We start from the raw sequence: 19,198 nt of genomic DNA, 5'->3' as shown, positions 1-19,198 counted from the left end.
GAGCATTTCAGAGCTGCACCGACACCTCGGCCGGATGATGATGATGATGATGGTTTTGATTCAGGTTTATCCCCCGACACGGTTCAGGTTCGAGTCTCCAGCGCGTGCCATCTGGCTTCTGACTTGTGTCCGTTATGACGTCAGCAGAAAAGAATGACGTGATTTCCTCACACAAAGGAAGATCAGAAGAGAGACGCGTTTGCAAATCAGAACTCATGGATGCTGATCAAAGCACCGAGACTCGTCTGGAAGAGCCGGGCTGCTGCAGTATACTGACACTGCGTACGCTTTCCAAAAGGTGTGTGGATGTCCTGCTGGATATTAGTGAAGAAATCTCTGTCAAAGAGCAGGAAGCTTACGAGATTCCCAACCAAACAAGCTGGGATGAAGCTGTGAGTAATTCATTCAGCACCTTCTTCTTCTTCTTCTTCTTCAAATCAAAGCCTTTCAGATATAATTCTGGACATGCATTACATTCTAGTATAGATATTAAAAAAAGGAGTAAGAATGAAAAGTCAGTGGAGCATGAGGACAAGTTGGGATGGAATGAACAACGCAATTTAAACAAGATGAACTGTGAGCTCCTGCTCACTTCTGTATCAAATAATGTATCTGTAGCCGCTTTATCCTGTTCTACAGGGTCGCAGGCAGGCGAGCTGGAGCCTATCCCAGCTGACTACGGGCGAAAGGCGGGGTTCACCCTGGACAAGTCGCCAGGTCATCACAGGGCTGACACATAGACACAGACAACCATTCACACTCACATTCACACCTACGCTCAATTTAGAGTCACCAGTTAACCTAACCTGCATGTCTTTGGACTGTGGGGGAAACCGGAGCACCCGGAGGAAACCCACGCGGACACGGGGAGAACATGCAAACTCCGCACAGAAAGGCCCTCGCCAGCCCCGGGGCTCGAACCCGGACCTTCTTGCTGTGAGGCAACAGCGCTAACCACTACACCACCGTACTGCCCCTGAATGTTGACTTCAATAAATAATTAACTTTGAAACAAGTAAGTAAAGAGCGGCGTCTCTCCCCAGGGATTTCAAATAGCATCCTGGGAAACTGTCATTTTGAAACAGCATTTTGCTTCTTAAAATAGCGTCAAAATCCACCCTGTGTGTTTTGTAAATACATTCAGTCGGTAAACAGGAAGTCGATGTGTGACAGACCTGAAAACGGTACACACGGTATAGAACCCCAAGCTGAAGCTCGGTACCAAATATCAAGCAGTTGTGATTTGTAGTTGCTGAGAAAAGTGTGACGAAAATTTTGTAAATCCAGGCTATATGTTTCGTAAATACATTCAGTCGGTAAACAGGAAGTCGATGTGCGACAGACCTGAAAACGGTACACACGGTATAGAACCCCAAGCTGAAGTTTGGTACCAAGTGGCTATGATTTGTGGTTGCTGAGAAAAAGGGTGTTTCAGATGGACGGAGATACGGTCGGACAGAAAGAGAGGTAAACCGGTACACCCCCCGCCCCCTTTCAGAGCAAGGGTAATAATAATAATAATAAAAAGAAGGAAAGAAAGAAAGCAGTGATTTACTTTGTAAATTGACTTTGACTTGTATTTCATTACAGACAGAATGAACCCAAGATATTCCAAATTCTATCTGGTCAACTTCTTTTTATTTCTTAATATACAGTACATCCATTTGTGCATTTCAGACCTGCAACACATTCCAAAAAATGGTGGGACATGGGCAGTTTAGGGCTGATGATAATAATAATTAAATTATTAAGATCGCCTTAACTTTTCAACTCTGTGATTTTGTTAAAGTATGGAATCCGAGGCAAAATGTTCTGAAAACCAGATTTAAAAATCAAATGTCGCTTCAGAGAAATCTTGGTTTGAATTTTAAGAAATGAAAATTCAGGGGTTTTTTCTGACGCAATTCCGTGAGTGACTTTTCTTTCCTCATAAAAGATTTTGCATTCAGAGTTAAACATAGTCAATTTTTCTTTGCTGTTTTTTAGGGTCAAAAGATACCCTATACAGTGTGAACTTTTTATTTACAGCTAGGCTGCCTTTCAAGATTTTTCAAGTGTAGGTCATAAAAAGAATTTTCCCCCGACACCCAGTTATTTTTGTGTAGTGACCGAAAGCTATTGAATTCTAATCACAGACTTCCAATTTTTTTTTAACAAATATAGGGCCATGTGGCCTGCTATTTTTTCCTGCTTCACCATGACCCAATACAAGATACGACATCATGCATGACGTGGTGAGCTTTCCCCGTTCATGCAAGGCATTGTGGGATACAAATTTGAAACAGGAGAGAAAAATGGAGGACGTGAGTGTGCGAATGAAATGTGAAAGACCAACGACGTTATGTTCTATACGAAGGAAAGGAAACACAGGACCAAACTAATAAATATTGGCGCTCAGCGAGCACCTCGGTGTGATCAGCTGTTCGTTTAGCGACAGAATGATGTCAAAGGTAAACCTGCGCATGCACACACACACATACACACGGACTTCCTCTGTCTGCTTGACTGCGCAAAGCGAGCGGTTTCATGAACATTATTTGCTTTAATCCCCTCAAATTAAATAACTTCCCAGCCACAGAATGGCCTGATATTTTGTGAGATATTACAGAAATAAACATATATCACAATTTCAGACGGAACTAAATTTCACCGATTTTATGAAATCGAAAGGTCGTCTCGCTTTAAGAAATTTGTCGTGTAAAAAGCATGCAAATATATATAAATAATGTGATACTGAGTGTAATTTATACAAGGTTTGTTTATGAAAAGCAACATTTACTGCCCAATTATTATTTTAAGATGTACTGTATTTTAATGAAGAAAATTAAATAGTATTGCAGAGTATAAATAATCTTAAAAACATACAGTATGTACAATAAGAGTCTTTACGCATCATTACATATACAAATTCACTTCTAGGGTTAATTCTATATTGCAAACAGACTTTATGATAATCACCACAAGGCTTTAATAAGCTTCTGTAAGAAATTTAGACTCAACAGCAAGATGTTAATCATTCGACTGACTTTCAAACGTTGTCCAAGAGACAAAAAACACATTGATCATGTGAAGACGTCAATAAAGTCTTTCTTGAAAAAAAAAAAAAAGTGAAATATTTCTCAATTTGGTTCTGTAACAACCCAAAATCAGCAGAGGTATGAATACTAGAGTCTCGTTTTGAACAAAGAGAACCAAAAGCATTTCAGACGGAACTAAATTTCACCAATTTTATGAAATCAAAAGGCCGTCTAGCTTTAATACCATTATCTCGAGTACTGCAACTAAAAAAAAAAAAAAGTTGCCACATTTTGCCGTGAATGTAATTCTGTTACCGAAGAACTACCCATATAAGGTTGGAGATCCAGAGCAGGGCATCTGACCGAGCGCTTTCCTTTTTACAAAATCTCTCCAGATCATCCAGGGTTCTCCTCCCTCTCCTCTTCATGTTTTCACTGGGGTTCGGCTCAGGGGACGGACATGGCCAGGGCAGAAACTTGATTCTGTGATTCTCAGTGAACCATTTTTGCATTGATTTGGACATCGGCTCATTGTCCTGCTGGAAGATCCAGTGATGACCCGGTTTTAGTTTCCTCCCAGAGGCAGCCAGATTCTGATTTAAAATGTCTTGGCGTTTCAGGATCCATGACATCATGGACTCCATAACAAGGTTTCCAGGGTCTTTGGAGGGAAAACAGCCCCAAAACAAACATCACAGTTGGGATTGGGTTCTTTTCATTATAGCTATCCTTCTTTTGACACCAAACCCACATTGACTGTTTATGACCAAAAAGCTCTATTTTTGTTCCATCAGACCAGAGAACATGGTTCCAGTCAAAGCTGTAGTGGTGTTTCGCAAACTTCAAGCAGGTTACGGCTTGAAAGTTCCTATCATTTCCAGGGGAGCCAATAACAGTGGGACACGTGTTTGTTGAAAATTTTCTTGATGAGGGATTTGTTTTTATCTGAATACATTTATTGCCATTAAGGGTTGGATTTTTCTCATTTTTTTCAGTGTGAGATGACGCGACTTCACCAAAAGGCGGATTTTTTTCCAAACTCTTTTTACTCATCTTTACAAGTGGTGCCAATAATTGTTGAAGGCACCGTCAGTTGTAGATTTTCCCTATTTGCAAAATACTAGTTAGTTCATACATCTATCAATCAGTCAGTCCATCAGTGAAACTCTCCTTAAACATAAATTTACGTAAAATCAAGCGCTCTTGTAGGATACGAACGTTTTTCAGAACTAATTGGACTTTCATGAACGCCGTTGCTTGTCTAAATGTTCCCACCAACAATTTATGAAGGCTCAGAAAGGGTGCAAAATAATTCTAGACAGTAATGGATTTGCTGTATTAGAGTTGTGAAACTACACGAGAGGTATTTGTGTTGAAAAGTGTTGCGTTTGAGGTCAGTTTGTTTAAGCTTATACACGTCGTCTCGCAACAAACGAGTGTTTTCTCAGCTTCATGTTATTAGCAGTTATAACAAAAGGTACATATTTTGGATGTTACTCTCCTGTACATATCTGCAAATTTAATTTGTAATCATCATGACTGACCAATGAAGCACCACTAGCCTAAATGTTGCTGTTGTACTTTGTGTAATACAATTAAGATATTTAAAACTCACATGCCGGTTGTGTTTTATGTCGGCAGATCCAAGGTTGGGGTCGATATTCCCCTTTTTCCTGCCTGTTTATAGCACAACAAAAGAGCAAGAAGCTGAAACCAGAGATATCAGCATCCCATTGTGTTCTCTGCGCTGAATTGAAGGACCTAAAACTCTCCCAACACCTTGATCTCAGCCATGCTGCTTCTGAACCTTCTTACGAGACACCTGAAGAGCCTTTGAGAAGCAACGTTCCTCCAACTTCGGAACATCTAAACAAAACCCCAAGCACCATTACTTCTACCTCATCCTCCGAAGAAGAAGAACCAGCACCATCTGATTTCACTCTTAAGGAGAACAACATAAGTCCGGTCCTGCTTGGACCTGAACAGTACACACCTGACCAAGTTCTACCTCACGCACCACGACCGGATACTCCATGGCAGTTTCTGAAAGATAGAAATGTTGGAAAAGTGGCACTGCTTGGTCGAGTTATGGTGTTGCCACCGGTAAAAGTGCCAACAAGACCAAATTCTTATCCAAAGAGCTTGAATTTATTCAAAAGAAGAGGAGAAGATAGCGCCCCAAGACCAGATATGGTTAGTGAGAAAGTTGATCGAGATCAAGAAAAAGCAGTGGGTATTTATCCTCCCAGCTCAACTCTTGGCACCATCCAAGGATCTTTGATGTCTAAGCAAGGACCACTAATGCAGCACCAGTATGACCTAGTATCCACTTTAAACATGTCCAGAAGGCATCAGAGTCTCGTCAGCACCTTTGTTGAGACACAACCCAGTGCCATGTCTCTGGGACGAAAACTCAGGCAGAATGAGCGGATCAGGTCACCTCTAAGGCACCACTCTGGGCACAGATCACGGTTAAGCCTCAAAGATAGAAGTCCGAGGAGGGCAGAACCTGAGCTTCCAATGCTGCTGGGAACCAGGGTCCAGATCCCAGTGTCCACTCAGCGATTACTCTAGGTGCTCGTTGTTTCTCTCTCTCTCTCTCTCTCTCTTCATTAAAAGATGACAAGTCGAAACAACAATGTGTTTTCTCAGAATGAAAAGATTAGTTCATTTAATTTGCATATCATTTAGTATATTAGGGTTTTATAGCTGATCCTTTTTTTATCCTAAGCAACAAAAATGCTTAAAATAGTCACATTAAGTAATGAACGAAAAACTCAGAGTCCTGCTGTTTTAGGAAAATAATCAACAACACGGATGTGCGATGAAGTAGAGTTAGAGTTGCCACCCTGAAGTCGAATATGAACTACTGATTAACCGAGTGCGAAGTCTTTATGAGAAAATATCAGCCCGAGGTCTTGACAGTATGGACCGAAATGTAGGTTCGTACAAAAAGACCTCGGTCTGATATTTTCCCATAAAGACCAAGCAAGCGAGGTGAATAAGGAGTTTATTATATGACTTTTTTTTTCTACGATTAAAATAGACGTTATTATAATGAGGCATGACGCTGCTTTCGGTAACGTAGTTGAGTCATGTATGCAGAATAAGCAGTTAGCGGTTTCAAAACTGAATTTATTCCTCCACTTGAGTGATGACAAATGTTCTGAGAAAGAAAAATATTCTCTGTATCGGTTTATTTTTCAACAAAATGATGCTAAATAATGAACAGTTTTTTGAGAAAAGGTGCCTTGGAAAGAATCGCCCACAGGCATTACGGGAAAATTCTGCCTGCCAAGGAACCAATCAGAGCGCGCGATTTTACCCGAAGTAGCTCGTGCTATAGAATAATTTCCAATAGCGTCATGCTTTGAAACATTTTATTCCTTTTATACCTCTGCAATTTGCCAAAGCTGACATTATTTTTAAAAAAGTATGTTTTATCCATTTATAGTTACATTTAATGTTGTGGAACATCCACAAAACAATTTAGTTCCTTTTATCTGTTACATTATAGCAGCTATAAACAGTCGTTCCGTCACCATGCTACGGTTTTGAAGTTAAGAAACACAGGTCATCGTGTTTCTGAGAAACCGTAAAGAAGATAGACACGCCTTCGTCCTGAAGAAGTCAGAAAATTGTTACAAAGCACATCTTTTTCTGTTACAAATCCGTTTATGAGGATAGTTACGATAAGCTGTTACGAAAGAAACGATAACGTATTAGAACGAGCGCGTGAATGCAGTCAGCGCTGCCGGTCCAGAAAATTAACTAACACTTTCTGACGAGTCTGGTGGTCAGCGTGTCCACCTCTCGACCAGGAGATTGTGAGTTCGACTCGGACCAAAGACCACCATAAAAATAGCTACCCTATGGGTCCATGTGGCTGCTGCTTATAAATAAAATATAGGTTTTCTGATCCCATGTCCATACAGTAAATATCACACATCTACATGTTATCAGTGAGACTCGCCTCATCTTTCGCAAGCATCACCAAGCTGTGAGCAGCATCAGGGCTGGGAGTATTTCGTTTCCTGTGTTTTGTTCAAAATGCAGCGCTGTGAACTCGATCTATTTTCAAAATAGTCAGAAAGAAAGCACTTGTTCATGAATTGTCTTCGAAGCATTATTTAGTACGAATGAGCACATTTTGTTTCGCAAGTGTAGTGTAAAGATTCTAAAATAAAAAAATACAATTCAAAAATTAAAGCAAATAGCAGAAGTTTGATATCGGCTTCTCGGTATATCTGCCAAAAAGCTCAAAACGACTTACAAAATCTTTCATTTGCCCTTTCAGAAGGACCAAACGAAAGCTGTGAGAATCAAAAGGTAAATTTTCTTAAAATAAACACCGCTTACTTGATATCGAATCAGTAGCCTCGGCCAGCCACGAGGGGAATTTCATTTATATCTTTTTATCTACTGATTATCTTCCGATATTGCGAAGTTATAACGAGGTTTCTCTTATTTCGTTTCTGGTTCCGAAGTTTATCAAGAAGTAGGACGGGTAATCGAACTTGATCAGGATAAGTGCTGATTGGTTACGAAGTTTCGCTATTGTTACAATCATTCTTACAACACGATGACATCGTGGCTTCACCACTCGTTCTTGTGTACCTTTGATAACGCAAGATCAACTGTTCGTATCACGAGATCACGATTCGCCGTTCTGGTGATTGTAATAGTTATGCGTATGCGCATCCGCAGTGCGCTATTGTTCCACTCATTCTTACAATGCGGTGGCATAGTGGCTTACTGCCTCGCTTTGCTTCTATGAGGCAATAGCCACAAAAATGGTACCTACTGCCACCTGGCAAGGCGCTGCAATATAGATGTGAGTGGGGAGTCAAACTCTCGCGGTTACCAGAGGACAAGCCTCCCACTGTAACCCTAGCGACGTAGTAGATGAGAGGCCGAGGGCTATAGAAACGGAGATCAGCGTCGCACTGATGCACCTCAAAGAGCTGGATAGTACTGGGACAGCAGACTGCCTGGGAAGACCCGGTCCTGGCATGGGAGGGACTTGGATGATGATGGACTTCTGATGAGTTATCGGTATTTTAAGATATTAACAGTGAAACTAAAATTGCATTTCTAGACGCATCGGATCCAACAGTGCACTTTTATTCCACTAGCGTCTAAGTTTTTCCTCTTCAAGATCTCCTGCTGTCTCTTTTTCAGCTATGAGTCACGTCTTTTTATAGCTAATGGTCCAACTTTTGACTGCTGTCCATGAACTGCTTGAGAATTCGAGCCTTAAATGAAGGTTGCACCATGAAAACGTTTACCACGAGTCATTCGTTGCCTCAGTGAGGCCCATTTATGAACATTATGTACACGAGAATGTCAACAGGGATGATAACCTTTCACCTTGCTCATGAAATACAACCCCGATTCCAAAAAAGTTGGGACAAAGTACAAACTGTAAATAAAAACGGAATGCAATGATGTGGAAGTTTCAAAATTCCATATTTTATTCAGAATAGAACATAGATGACATATCAAATGTTTAAACTGAGAAAATGTATCATTTAAAGAGATCATGGATCATGTTTAGATACGGCTTCTTCTTTGAACTATAGAGTTTTAGCTGGCAACGGCGGATGGCACGGTGAATTGTGTTCACAGATAATGTTCTCTGGAAATATTCCTGAGCCCATTTTGTGATTTCCAATACAGAAGCATGCCTGTATGTGATGCAGTGCCGTCTAAGGGCCCGAAGATCACGGGCACCCAGTATGGTTTTCCGGCCTTGACCCTTACGCACAGAGATTCTTCCAGATTCTCTGAATCTTTTGATATTATGCACTGTAGATGATGATATGTTCAAACTCTTTGCAATTTTACACTGTCGAACTCCTTTCTGATATTGCTCCACTATTTGTCGGCGCAGAATTAGGGGGATTGGTGATCCTCTTCCCATCTTTACTTCTGAGAGCCGCTGCCACTCCAAGATGCTCTTTTTATACCCAGTCATGTTAATGACCTATTGCCAATTGACCTAATGAGTTGCAGTTTGGTCCTCCAGCTGTTCCTTTTTTGTACCTTTAACTTTTCCAGCCTCTTATTGCCCCTGTCCCAACTTTTTTGAGATGTGTTGCTGTCATGAAATTTCAAATGAGCCAATATTTGGCATGAAATTTCAAAATGTCTCACTTTCGACATTTGACATGTTGTCTATGTTCTATTGTGAATAAAATATCAGTTTTTGAGATTTGTAAATTATTGCATTCCGTTTTTATTTACAATTTGTACTTTGTCCCAACTTTTTTGGAATCGGGGTTGTAAATGACATTCTCTGTAGCTGCTGTAATAGTCCATGTTTCAACACTATTGAACACTGTTTTGGAGATAGAGGTTCTTCACTCCAGAAACAAACTCAAAGGTGATAAAACCATGTTATCGTTCCAAAGTTCTCCTAACTGAGAATCTGTCTTGTTTTTTGTTGAGTACATTCTAAACCAACACGACAGCATTATATCTTTGAATCTTTGAACTCAGTCATGAGAATGTCAGCTGGACAGAAGAGCATCATTCTTTCGATGCGAGTTTAAGAGTCGAGGGTCCAAGAATATCTCGTTATCTCAGATAATGTTGGCGCGTGCCTTGGATGGCTCACCTCTCACTCATGGATTATTAACGCTGTGATTATCGCGACTGCAGAGTTTCACACTGCATACTTGTGTTCAATCCAGACACATGGACGAGAAATATATCATAGAATAATGAAAGGAGAAAAGTTGAATTTGCTTTCCAGTAATTTTGGAATAAAAGTCAATGTTTTATTGTTAAACTGTTGAAAAGATAGACGTGTTCAAGAATTTGTTCAGCTTTTTGCAGGTTTGTTGGGAGTAACAGGACGATCTGTTCATTTTCTTAATGAAAGCTGTTTGTCAGCCTTTTAACTGAGTAATTATTTTTTAACAATTATTCACAGAAGTCGAGGTTATAATTCACCGATATTCACTGGGCCTGAGGTTGATAATTGTTTTAGTATAAATACACAGGCGATTCTTTAAAAACTTGCATTTATTTCAAACTTCAAAAGCGGCATGCAAATGTAATAAAGTCACGCCGCAGATGTGCGTCACTCATCTACGCCGAGTCACATCAAATACTTTGTTTTGAAATCGATAAAATAAATCACAATCCCACCTTACACTACCATTCAAAAGTTTGGGGCCACTTTGAAATGTCCTTATTTTTGAAAGAAAAGCACTGTTCTTTTCAATGAAGATCACTTTAAACTAATCAGAAATCCACTCTATACATTGCTAATGTGCTAAATGACTATTCTAGCTGCAAATGTCTGGTTTTTGGTGCAATATCTCCATAGGTGTATAGAGGCCCATTTCCAGCAACTCTCACTCCAGTGTTCTAATGGTACAATGTGTTTGCTCATTGCCTCAGAAGGCTAATGGATGATTAGAAAACCCTTGTACAATCATGTTAGCACAGCTGAAAACAGTTGAGCTCTTTAGAGAAGCTATAAAACTGACCTTCCTTTGAGCAGATTGAGTTTCTGGAGCATCACATTTGTGGGGTCGATTAAATGCTCAAAATGGCCAGAAAAATGTCTCGACTATATTTTCTATTCATTTTACAACTTATGGTGGTAAATAAAAGTGTGACTTTTCATGGAAAACACAAAATTGTCTGGGTGACCCCAAACTTTTGAACAGTTTTAGACCAAACTTCTTTGTCGCATCTTTAGTGCTTTTATTTAGGAACAGCATTTTCTATCATTTGTAATTCTTCCTCACTTACAGCGACGAAATAGTCCGAATTTCTCAACCAACTAACAAACTAGATTGTTTTTTTTTCCACTTTAATATTAGTCACCATTTTGTCTCACATTACCATGTAATATTCCCAGTTTGATCCATTTCAGTTCAAAACGTAGACGAGTTCAAGTGGACGAGTAAAAAATGACAAGTGACTAAAATACGATGTCCATTTTCCTCAAAGGATGAAATTAAATTTACAACCCCGATTCCAAAAAAGTTGGGACAAAGTACAAATTGTAAATAAAAACGGAATGCAATGATGTGGAAGTTTCAAAATTCCATATTTTATTCAGAATAGAACATAGATGACATATGAAATGTTTAAACTGAGAAAATGCATCATTTAAAGAGAAAAATTAGGTGATTTTAAATTTCATGACAACAACAAATCTCAAAAAAGTTGGGACAAGGCCATGTTTCCCACTGTGAGACATCCCCTTTTCTCTTTACAACAGTCTGTAAACGTCTGGGGACTGAGGAGACAAGTTGCTCAAGTTTAGGGATAGGAATGTTAACCCGTTCTTGTCTAATGTAGGATTCTAGTTGCTCAACTGTCTTAGGTCTTTTTTGTCGTATCTTCCGTTTTATGATGCGCCAAATGTTTTCTATGGGTGAAAGATCTGGACTGCAGGCTGGCCAGTTCAGTACCCGGACCCTTCTTCTACGCAGCCATGATGCTGTAATTGATGCAGTATGTGGTTTGGCATTGTCATGTTGGAAAATGCAAGGTCTTCCCTGAAAGAGACGTCGTCTGGATGGGAGCATATGTTGCTCTAGAACCTGGATATACCTTTCAGCATTGATGGTGTCTTTCCAGATGTGTAAGCTACCCATGCCACACGCACTAATGCAACCCCATACCATCAGAGATGCAGGCTTCTGAACTGAGCGCAGATAACAACTTGGGTCGTCCTTCTCCTCTTTAGTCCGAATGACACGGCGTCCCTGATTTCCATAAAGAACTTCAAATTTTGATTCGTCTGACCACAGAACAGTTTTCCACAGTCCATTTTAAATGAGCCTTGGCCCAGAGAAGACGTCTGCGCTTCTGGATCATGTTTAGATACGGCTTCTTCTTTGAACTATAGAGTTTTAGCTGGCAACGGCGGATGGCACGGTGAATTGTGTTCACAGATAATGTTCTCTGGAAATATTCCTGAGCCCATTTTGTGATTTCCAATACAGAAGCATGCCTGTATGTGATGCAGTGCCGTCTAAGGGCCTGAAGATCACGGGCACCCAGTATGGTTTTCCGGCCTTGACCCTTACGCACAGAGATTCTTCCAGATTCTCTGAATCTTTTGATGATATTATGCACTGTAGATGATGATATGTTCAAACTCTTTGCAATTTTACACTGTCGAACTCCTTTCTGATATTGCTCCACTATTTGTCGGCGCAGAATTAGGGGGATTGGTGATCCTCTTCCCATCTTTACTTCTGAGAGCCGCTGCCACTCCAAGATGCTCTTTTTATACCCAGTCATGTTAATGACCTATTGCCAATTGACCTAATGAGTTGCAATTTGGTCCTCCAGCTGTTCCTTTTTTGTACCTTTAACTTTTCCAGCCTCTTATTGCCCCTGTCCCAACTTTTTTGAGATGTGTTGCTGTCATGAAATTTCAAAATGTCTCTCACTTTCGACATCTGATATGTTGTCTATGTTCTATTGTGAATACAATATCAGTTTTTGAGATTTGCAAATTATTGCATTCTGTTTTTATTTACAATTTGTACTTTGTCCCAACTTTTTTGGAATCGGGGTTGTAGATTCGCTGTAAAAAAGTGAACACACTGTGGTCGAGGCACTTCTTTATAGCAGTAAAGACTTTAGAGAAGTTACATACACACACATCCTGGAACACAATCAATTCCCTCTTATTATTCTTGTCAAAGCAAACAAGTGCTCATACACACAACCGTTCACTTCCAGTGTTGTCGTTCTTACCTCTGAATTGTGTAACGTCCTTCTCGTCTCGTCCGCATGTGTAATATTTCGTCAGCAGGGTTACCGTTCAGCCGTTTCTTCATCTTTGGAAGATGGCAAGGATATGATAGGATTAAAGCATGGATCTGAAGAAAAGAGAACTGGGTTTAATACCGTGTCCAGTCAGGTCTGAAAAGGGACGGAGCGGATTTTTGTTCAGCTGGACAGTTTTCCAGATAGCCACGAGTCCATGGAGAATTGGAGAGAAAAGAGAGGAAACAAACAAACAAAAACGCTTGCGAATTTATTTTATAGCACAGCGCTGCACTGTAAAAAATTAAAAATCTTAGGAAGTTTATTTGTCTATTTTCAAGTCAAAACATCTAGCCACCCTTATTATAAGACATAATTGCCCAACAAGCAAAACCTCATTTAGCTAGAAAGGCTAGTTTTTAGACAGTCCATCTTGAAAATCTTGTCTAGACAAAAAGTCTTATTTGGAGCACCTTTGAAAATAAAACAGTTTTTTTTTTTAATCAAGTAAGTACATTTTGGACATTTGTTAAATGCGGTTCATCTTGTTTCAAGAAAAAAAAAGTATGCTTGTTTTGGGAATTAATGAACTTTACTGAAATCTTTGAATCTTTCATTACAATTCAACTCCACCTTACAGATCCTCAGTTTACTGCGAGTGTTTTCTCAGTCATTCAGAGTGAGCTCCTTCTAGATGCTCTACAGACTCTAGACCAGACAAGTGCCTTCAAAAAGGCTATGAGTGAGTGGAGGGCGTTTTACTGAGGTCTTTTTGGAATGCTGTGAGTTAAAGTGCCATTCCACCATTGGATGTATTTTTTTGGCATAAAATACAATATATTTTATGACAACATGACTAGACAGAGAAATCTTTTAGCTTCAAAATGATATATCAAACGTAATTTTTTGACAACGACAAGTATATTAATTTTGCGACCAAAGTCACCTACCCTTTTAATTTCCGCGCGGTAGTGAAACGTGAGGTCATCGGCAGGTTCCCCTTCTTGTGTACCACGTCACGTGTGATTATCAGCAATGGCGGATAGAACGCGATTGTCAGCTTCGGAAAAGAAGCGAAGGAAAATAGCAAGTGATGCCCAAAGGAGACGGTCGATGGTGAATATCGGCACAGCAATCGACAAGTGGAAATCGCGTTCTATCCGCCATTGCTGATAATCTGTGCCACGTCACACGTACTGTACACAAGAAGGGGAACCTGCCGATGACATCACGTTTCACTACCGTGCGGAAATTAAAAGGGTAGGTGACTTTGGTCGCAAAATTAATATACTTGTTGTTGTCAAAAAATTGTTTATCATTTTGAAGCTAAAAGATTTCTCTGTCTAGTCATGTTGTCATAAAATATATTGTATTTTATGCCAAAAAAAATACATCCAATGGTGGAATGGCACTTTAAGTTCAGTGTTTTTTGGGTTTTTTTTTTGTGCCTGATCTTGTAAACCCCTCGTACACAGGAATAGTCAGTGCCCCCAAAATGCACTGTTGCTTTGGCGTTGTGTAAGCACTGTAAGTCAAAATGCGTAGACTTTTTTTTTTTGTGCCTGATCTTGTAAACCTGTGGTTGGTTGAAGAGAGCAACTGGACTTGCTTGAAGATTCTTGAAAACGTTTCGCCTCTCATCCGAAAGGCTTCCTCAGTTCTGTCTGACTAATAGGGAGTATCCAGTATTTATCCTCTCATGGATCATCATAGAATCCGAATCAGAATGCTGATGGCTGCATTGTAGGTAGTTGATAAAAGATGTCATAGACACCCACCTCTGTTCAGCGATGGTCATTCCAGGTTGACAAAAATGAACGATCCTCTCTGGCTAAGATGTCTGCCAGTTTTCTGGAAGTCCTCTCATACTCCCGCACCAGTCGAAGGGAACTCATCCCAAAGTGTGTAGAAACATATCTGTGAAGAATCTCAGTCATCCAGGTACATAGTAATCTGTGGTTGGTTGAAGAGAGCAACTGGACTTGCTTGAAGATTCTTGAAAACGTTTCGCCTCTCATCCTAAAGGATGAGAGATAAGGGATACTCCCAGGGGTTAAATTGGGATTGGTTATGTGGGGGGGCTCTGCCTCGTACCCGCCCCTGCCACCCTGCCCCAATATACTTTTTGGAAAATAACCCTCTAATTTGATAACCATATCATATTGCACAGAGATATACACCTTATCTGTGTGTTGTAGGCCTATGTGTGTCTTGTAGTGCCCCCCTACACATTATGGCAGTTTGAATGTAGATTGGTTGGCCAATGTAACAGATTGTACAGGTTGTTGTACATTGGTTTGAAGGAAATGATTAGTGGGGGGTCTGGGGGTCCTCCCCCAGAAGTTTTTTATTATCATACATGTTATTTGCTGAATTCTGGTGCATTTTAATAAGTTGTTAGCTGACTTTACAGAGGTAGGTTGAGCAATATCATGTTAAATCTTGTCACATGCCTACAGGTGAAAAATGTGAAGGAGAAATGTTCAGTGAGAAAATTTGAAATTTATATATAAAAGGGGAGACGGTGTACGGAGAAAATTATAAACAAGTCACAACGCTGAAACACAAGCCCAAAAACCCGCAAACCACGACTTCTGATTTTTTTTTTTAAAGCGAGCTCACAAAAAAAGAAACCCCAAAGTCGCTTATAAAAAGCGGAATTGGCAACCCACGCAGTGTTCCAGAAACCAGAATCTCTGATCGCAAGTTCTGTTCTAAATAGCTTTGACAGGTCGTCTTATCAGGAAAACTATGATCTCTCTCATAAAAGTCATGGGTTTATTGATTAATAAAACGATATTTAATTATTCAGAACTGAAAATCGTGAAAAGGGTTTGTTGCTTTTGATGTGTGCGTGATCATATGCCATCCGCTCCGAGCTTATGTGCTGGGGCTCAGCCCCGGACAGCCCCGGCCCAATTTAACCCCTGGATACTCCCTTTAGTCAGACAGAACTGAGGAAGCCTTTAGGATGAGAGGCGAAACGTTTTCAAGAATCTTCAAGCAAGTCCATTTGCTCTCTTCAACCAACCACAGATTACTATGTACCTGGATGACTGAAATTCATCACAGATATAGATCTTGTAAACCCCGCGTACACTGCACTGTTGCTTTGGCGTTGTGTAAGCACTGCAAGTCAAAATGCGTAGACTTTTTTTTTTTGGTGCCTGAGGTCCTGGGGAAGTGGAATCTTAAGAGATGTTTTAATGTTTGAATGTTGAAATGGGAAAAAAAAATAAACTTGTTGCAATGCTACACGTGTCGTCAACTTGATTCAAGATAGTCTCTGGTCTCATATCTAGAGTATTTTACTAATTACAGGTCACAAAAGAAGAATCTTTTAAGCTAGCAATGCTTAGTTGTAGAATTTAACAATCCTAATATTAGTATATTTATCTTAAATTCAGTTTTTACTGCTAAGACTTTGTCATGAATTTAAGTGAAATACCCTTAAAATGAAATAAATAAAAATGACTTGAATGGCTAAATGTAAGAAGTACGATCTTGTTATAAGAACCATTTTGAGTTAATCAGATCTCGCATAATAAGTTCCCCAATCTTATTTTGGAATTATTTCATCTAAAAACAGGTTAGATTTTTCATCTTACTTTAAGAAATCTTACCAAGTCAAATTTGACGAGTTCCATTGGCAGATTTTTTTCACCTGATTCAAGCAAATATGCTTCGTTTTAATCTTTTATTTCTTATTTTTGAAAGGCCATTTTTTGCAGTGTGTTGAATTGATCCGAACCATCAACAGTAAAGAATCAAGTGTTTGAAAAGAGAGAGGGAGACTCCTCAATGAACTTGTCTCATGGATGTTCCACAACAGTAAAAGTAATTTTAAATAGATTTCTTTTACTTAATAAAATCGCAATAATTGGCAAATTGCTGGAGGATGAAAGGAATAACAATAATACATCAGAAAATAATCAACTTTGGGACGGTAACTAACTGTACTGCAATTTCATCACATCACCCAAATCACTGATTATTTTCCTACAAAAGTACACCCCTTGAATGGTTATTCCTGACACCTCAGATGCAAATAATAATAACTATTTTTTTTGTGGTCCGGTTTCCATCAAATCCTGCGCTCTGATAGGATACGGACCCCAGTTACGGACCTCTGGCGACTCACTCGTTCACAACAAACATACCGGTAGTAGAATTTTTTGTCCAGATTTATTTATAAAAGATTATCAAAAATCTTATAAACTTTTGCCAGCATTTCTCAGGAGAATAGCATTAATTTTACAGCATGGATAGCGATAACGACAGTGTTCACAGCGAAAGCGAGTTTTACTACCCTGAGGAAGAAGAAATAAAAGAAAACATTTCAGGAGAAAGCTAAAAACCTCTAACTGTTGCTAACGCTGAGCAAAAACATGGCTGAATCCTGAATGACTCCTATTTGTATAAATAGGGGACTACATAGGCGGCAAAATGCTTTTTTTTTTTTCCTGCCATGGAAGTGCACTTGTATACCGAGGAGGAAGCAATTTGCATTACAGTCGTGAATGAGGATTCAAAATGGTGGCTCGGTTCGGTTTTCCCTTTCGGGCGCTCTCGTTTTCTGTTAGAATTTGGTAAAGAAAAAAATAAATATTTTACCAGCATAAGGCCGGTCCGTATGGTGAAATACTGTGACCTCGGCCCAGAGGGCCTCGCTCAGTACTTTCAAGACCTCGGTCACGGTATTTCACCATATGGACCTCCCAGCTGGTAAACAACACATTTATTTGTCTTGAACTAAAAATATACGATGAATTTACAACAAAAACCAAGAAAGTCGTCGAAATACATATAAAAAAATTTAACAGTTATTCTGCAAAATCAAGTCGTACATGAGCTGATAGGCGATGAGGCGCGTAGCACCGAGTCGTCTATAATCCATGTATGATGGGATTGAGTGGAATAACTGTTTTATTCTATCCACATTCACTGGATTTTGAGAAACGGAACACTTTTGCAAATTCAATAAATAAAAACTTTCTCCAAAATGTCCGACAAAATAACTTCCACTTAGAATGTAAACAAAGCAGTGAAATGACAGGAGCAATTTGTGAAAAATGTGATAATGCTTGGAGAAAAAAAAAAAACCCTTTCATTCTCTTTGTATTTTGTTTTCAAGTAGTTTTTATTTCGTCCTTGGTTAGTTCAGCAACACGCTCCGCCATTTTGTTTTTCTCTACTCACGGTATACAAGCTGATAGCCTAGTAGTAGAGTAGCCAATCAGAGTGCATGATCGCTCATATCCAGTGAATGTGTACAGAATAACATTAGAGAATGCGTCTCTGTCCGGTTGTTTAGGAGGCAACATGCTCTTGCGATAAATTACTTCGTGTGTCTTTCAGTTCCTGATAACGGCATTGCGAAACAACTTTTCTTCCTCGTTGTACACTTGTGGTCAACCAATCTTGGAAAGAACACGTGATTTGGATTCAAAGCTTCATTACAACAAAATAAATGACTGTACTTGCCTCTAAAGCAACAGGACGAAAGACAGACTCTCCTCTTTTTTTTTCTTCACAGTTGCCGAGCGGATGAGTGTATACAGTAGAACAACCACAGGAAGAGAATAAACCTTGTCTTTTATTGACTTTTCTTCATTTAAATGTCTGTTTTAAACTGATTGTGCAGTGATGCAGCACACCTCAGTGCTGTAGCTACAGTGGATATAAAAAATATACACACCCCGTTAAAATGATCAGTGTTTCTGATGTAAAAAAAAAAAAAAAAATGAAACCAAGATAAATAATTTCAAAACTTGTCCTACCTTTAATGTGACCCATAACCTGTACAATTCAACTGAAAAACAAATAATAAAAAAAAATGTCCAATAAGCTGGTTGCATAAGTGTGCACACCCTTAAACTAATACTTTGTTGAAGCACCTTTTGATTTAATTACAGCATTCAGTCTTTTTGGGTCGGAGTCTATCAGCCTGCCACATCTAGACTTGGCAATATTTGCCCACTCTTCCTTGCAAAAACTCTCCAAATCTGTCAGATTGCGAGGGCGTCTCTTGTGCACAGCCCTCTTCGGGTCACCCCACAGATTTTCAACTGGATTTAGGTCTGGGCTCTGGCTGGGCTGTTCCAAAACTTTTTCAGGGTCAGTGTTGTGCTGAAAGATGAAATTCCTCTTTATCTTCAGCTTTCTAGCAGACACCTGAAGGCTTTGGGCCAAAATTGATTGGTATTTAGAACTGTTCATAATTCCCTCCACCTTGACTAAAACCCCTGTTCCAGCTGAAGAAAAACAACCCCAAAACATGATGCTGCCACCACCATGCTTCACCGTGGGTATGGGGTTCTTTTAGTGATGCGCAGTGTTGTTTTTGCACCAAACATAGCTTTTGGAATTGTGGCCAAAAAGTTCAACCTTGGTTTCATCAGACCATAACACATTTTCCCGCATGCTTTTGGGAG

The 19,198-nt window shown here is 39.6% G+C and overlaps 1 protein-coding gene across 1 annotated transcript; it reads left to right on the top strand.

Moving 5' to 3' along the window:
* The first annotated feature begins 121 nt into the window (after positions 1-121).
* si:ch73-103b9.2 (uncharacterized protein LOC100150067 homolog) lies at positions 122-5,765 on the top strand. Its single transcript, XM_060922819.1, has 2 exons — positions 122-392; positions 4,659-5,765. The coding sequence occupies exons 1-2, from the start codon at positions 135-137 to the stop codon at positions 5,589-5,591; spliced, it is 1,191 nt and encodes a 396-aa protein (XP_060778802.1). The 5' UTR covers positions 122-134; the 3' UTR covers positions 5,592-5,765.
* Positions 5,766-19,198: the final 13,433 nt, after the last annotated feature.

The sequence above is a fragment of the Neoarius graeffei genome, chromosome 6 (genome assembly GCF_027579695.1).
Source record: "Neoarius graeffei isolate fNeoGra1 chromosome 6, fNeoGra1.pri, whole genome shotgun sequence".
NCBI classification, from domain to species: domain Eukaryota; kingdom Metazoa; phylum Chordata; class Actinopteri; order Siluriformes; family Ariidae; genus Neoarius; species Neoarius graeffei.
Note: the sequence above shows the minus strand (reverse complement) of the source record. Positions and strands in the feature narration are given on the sequence as shown.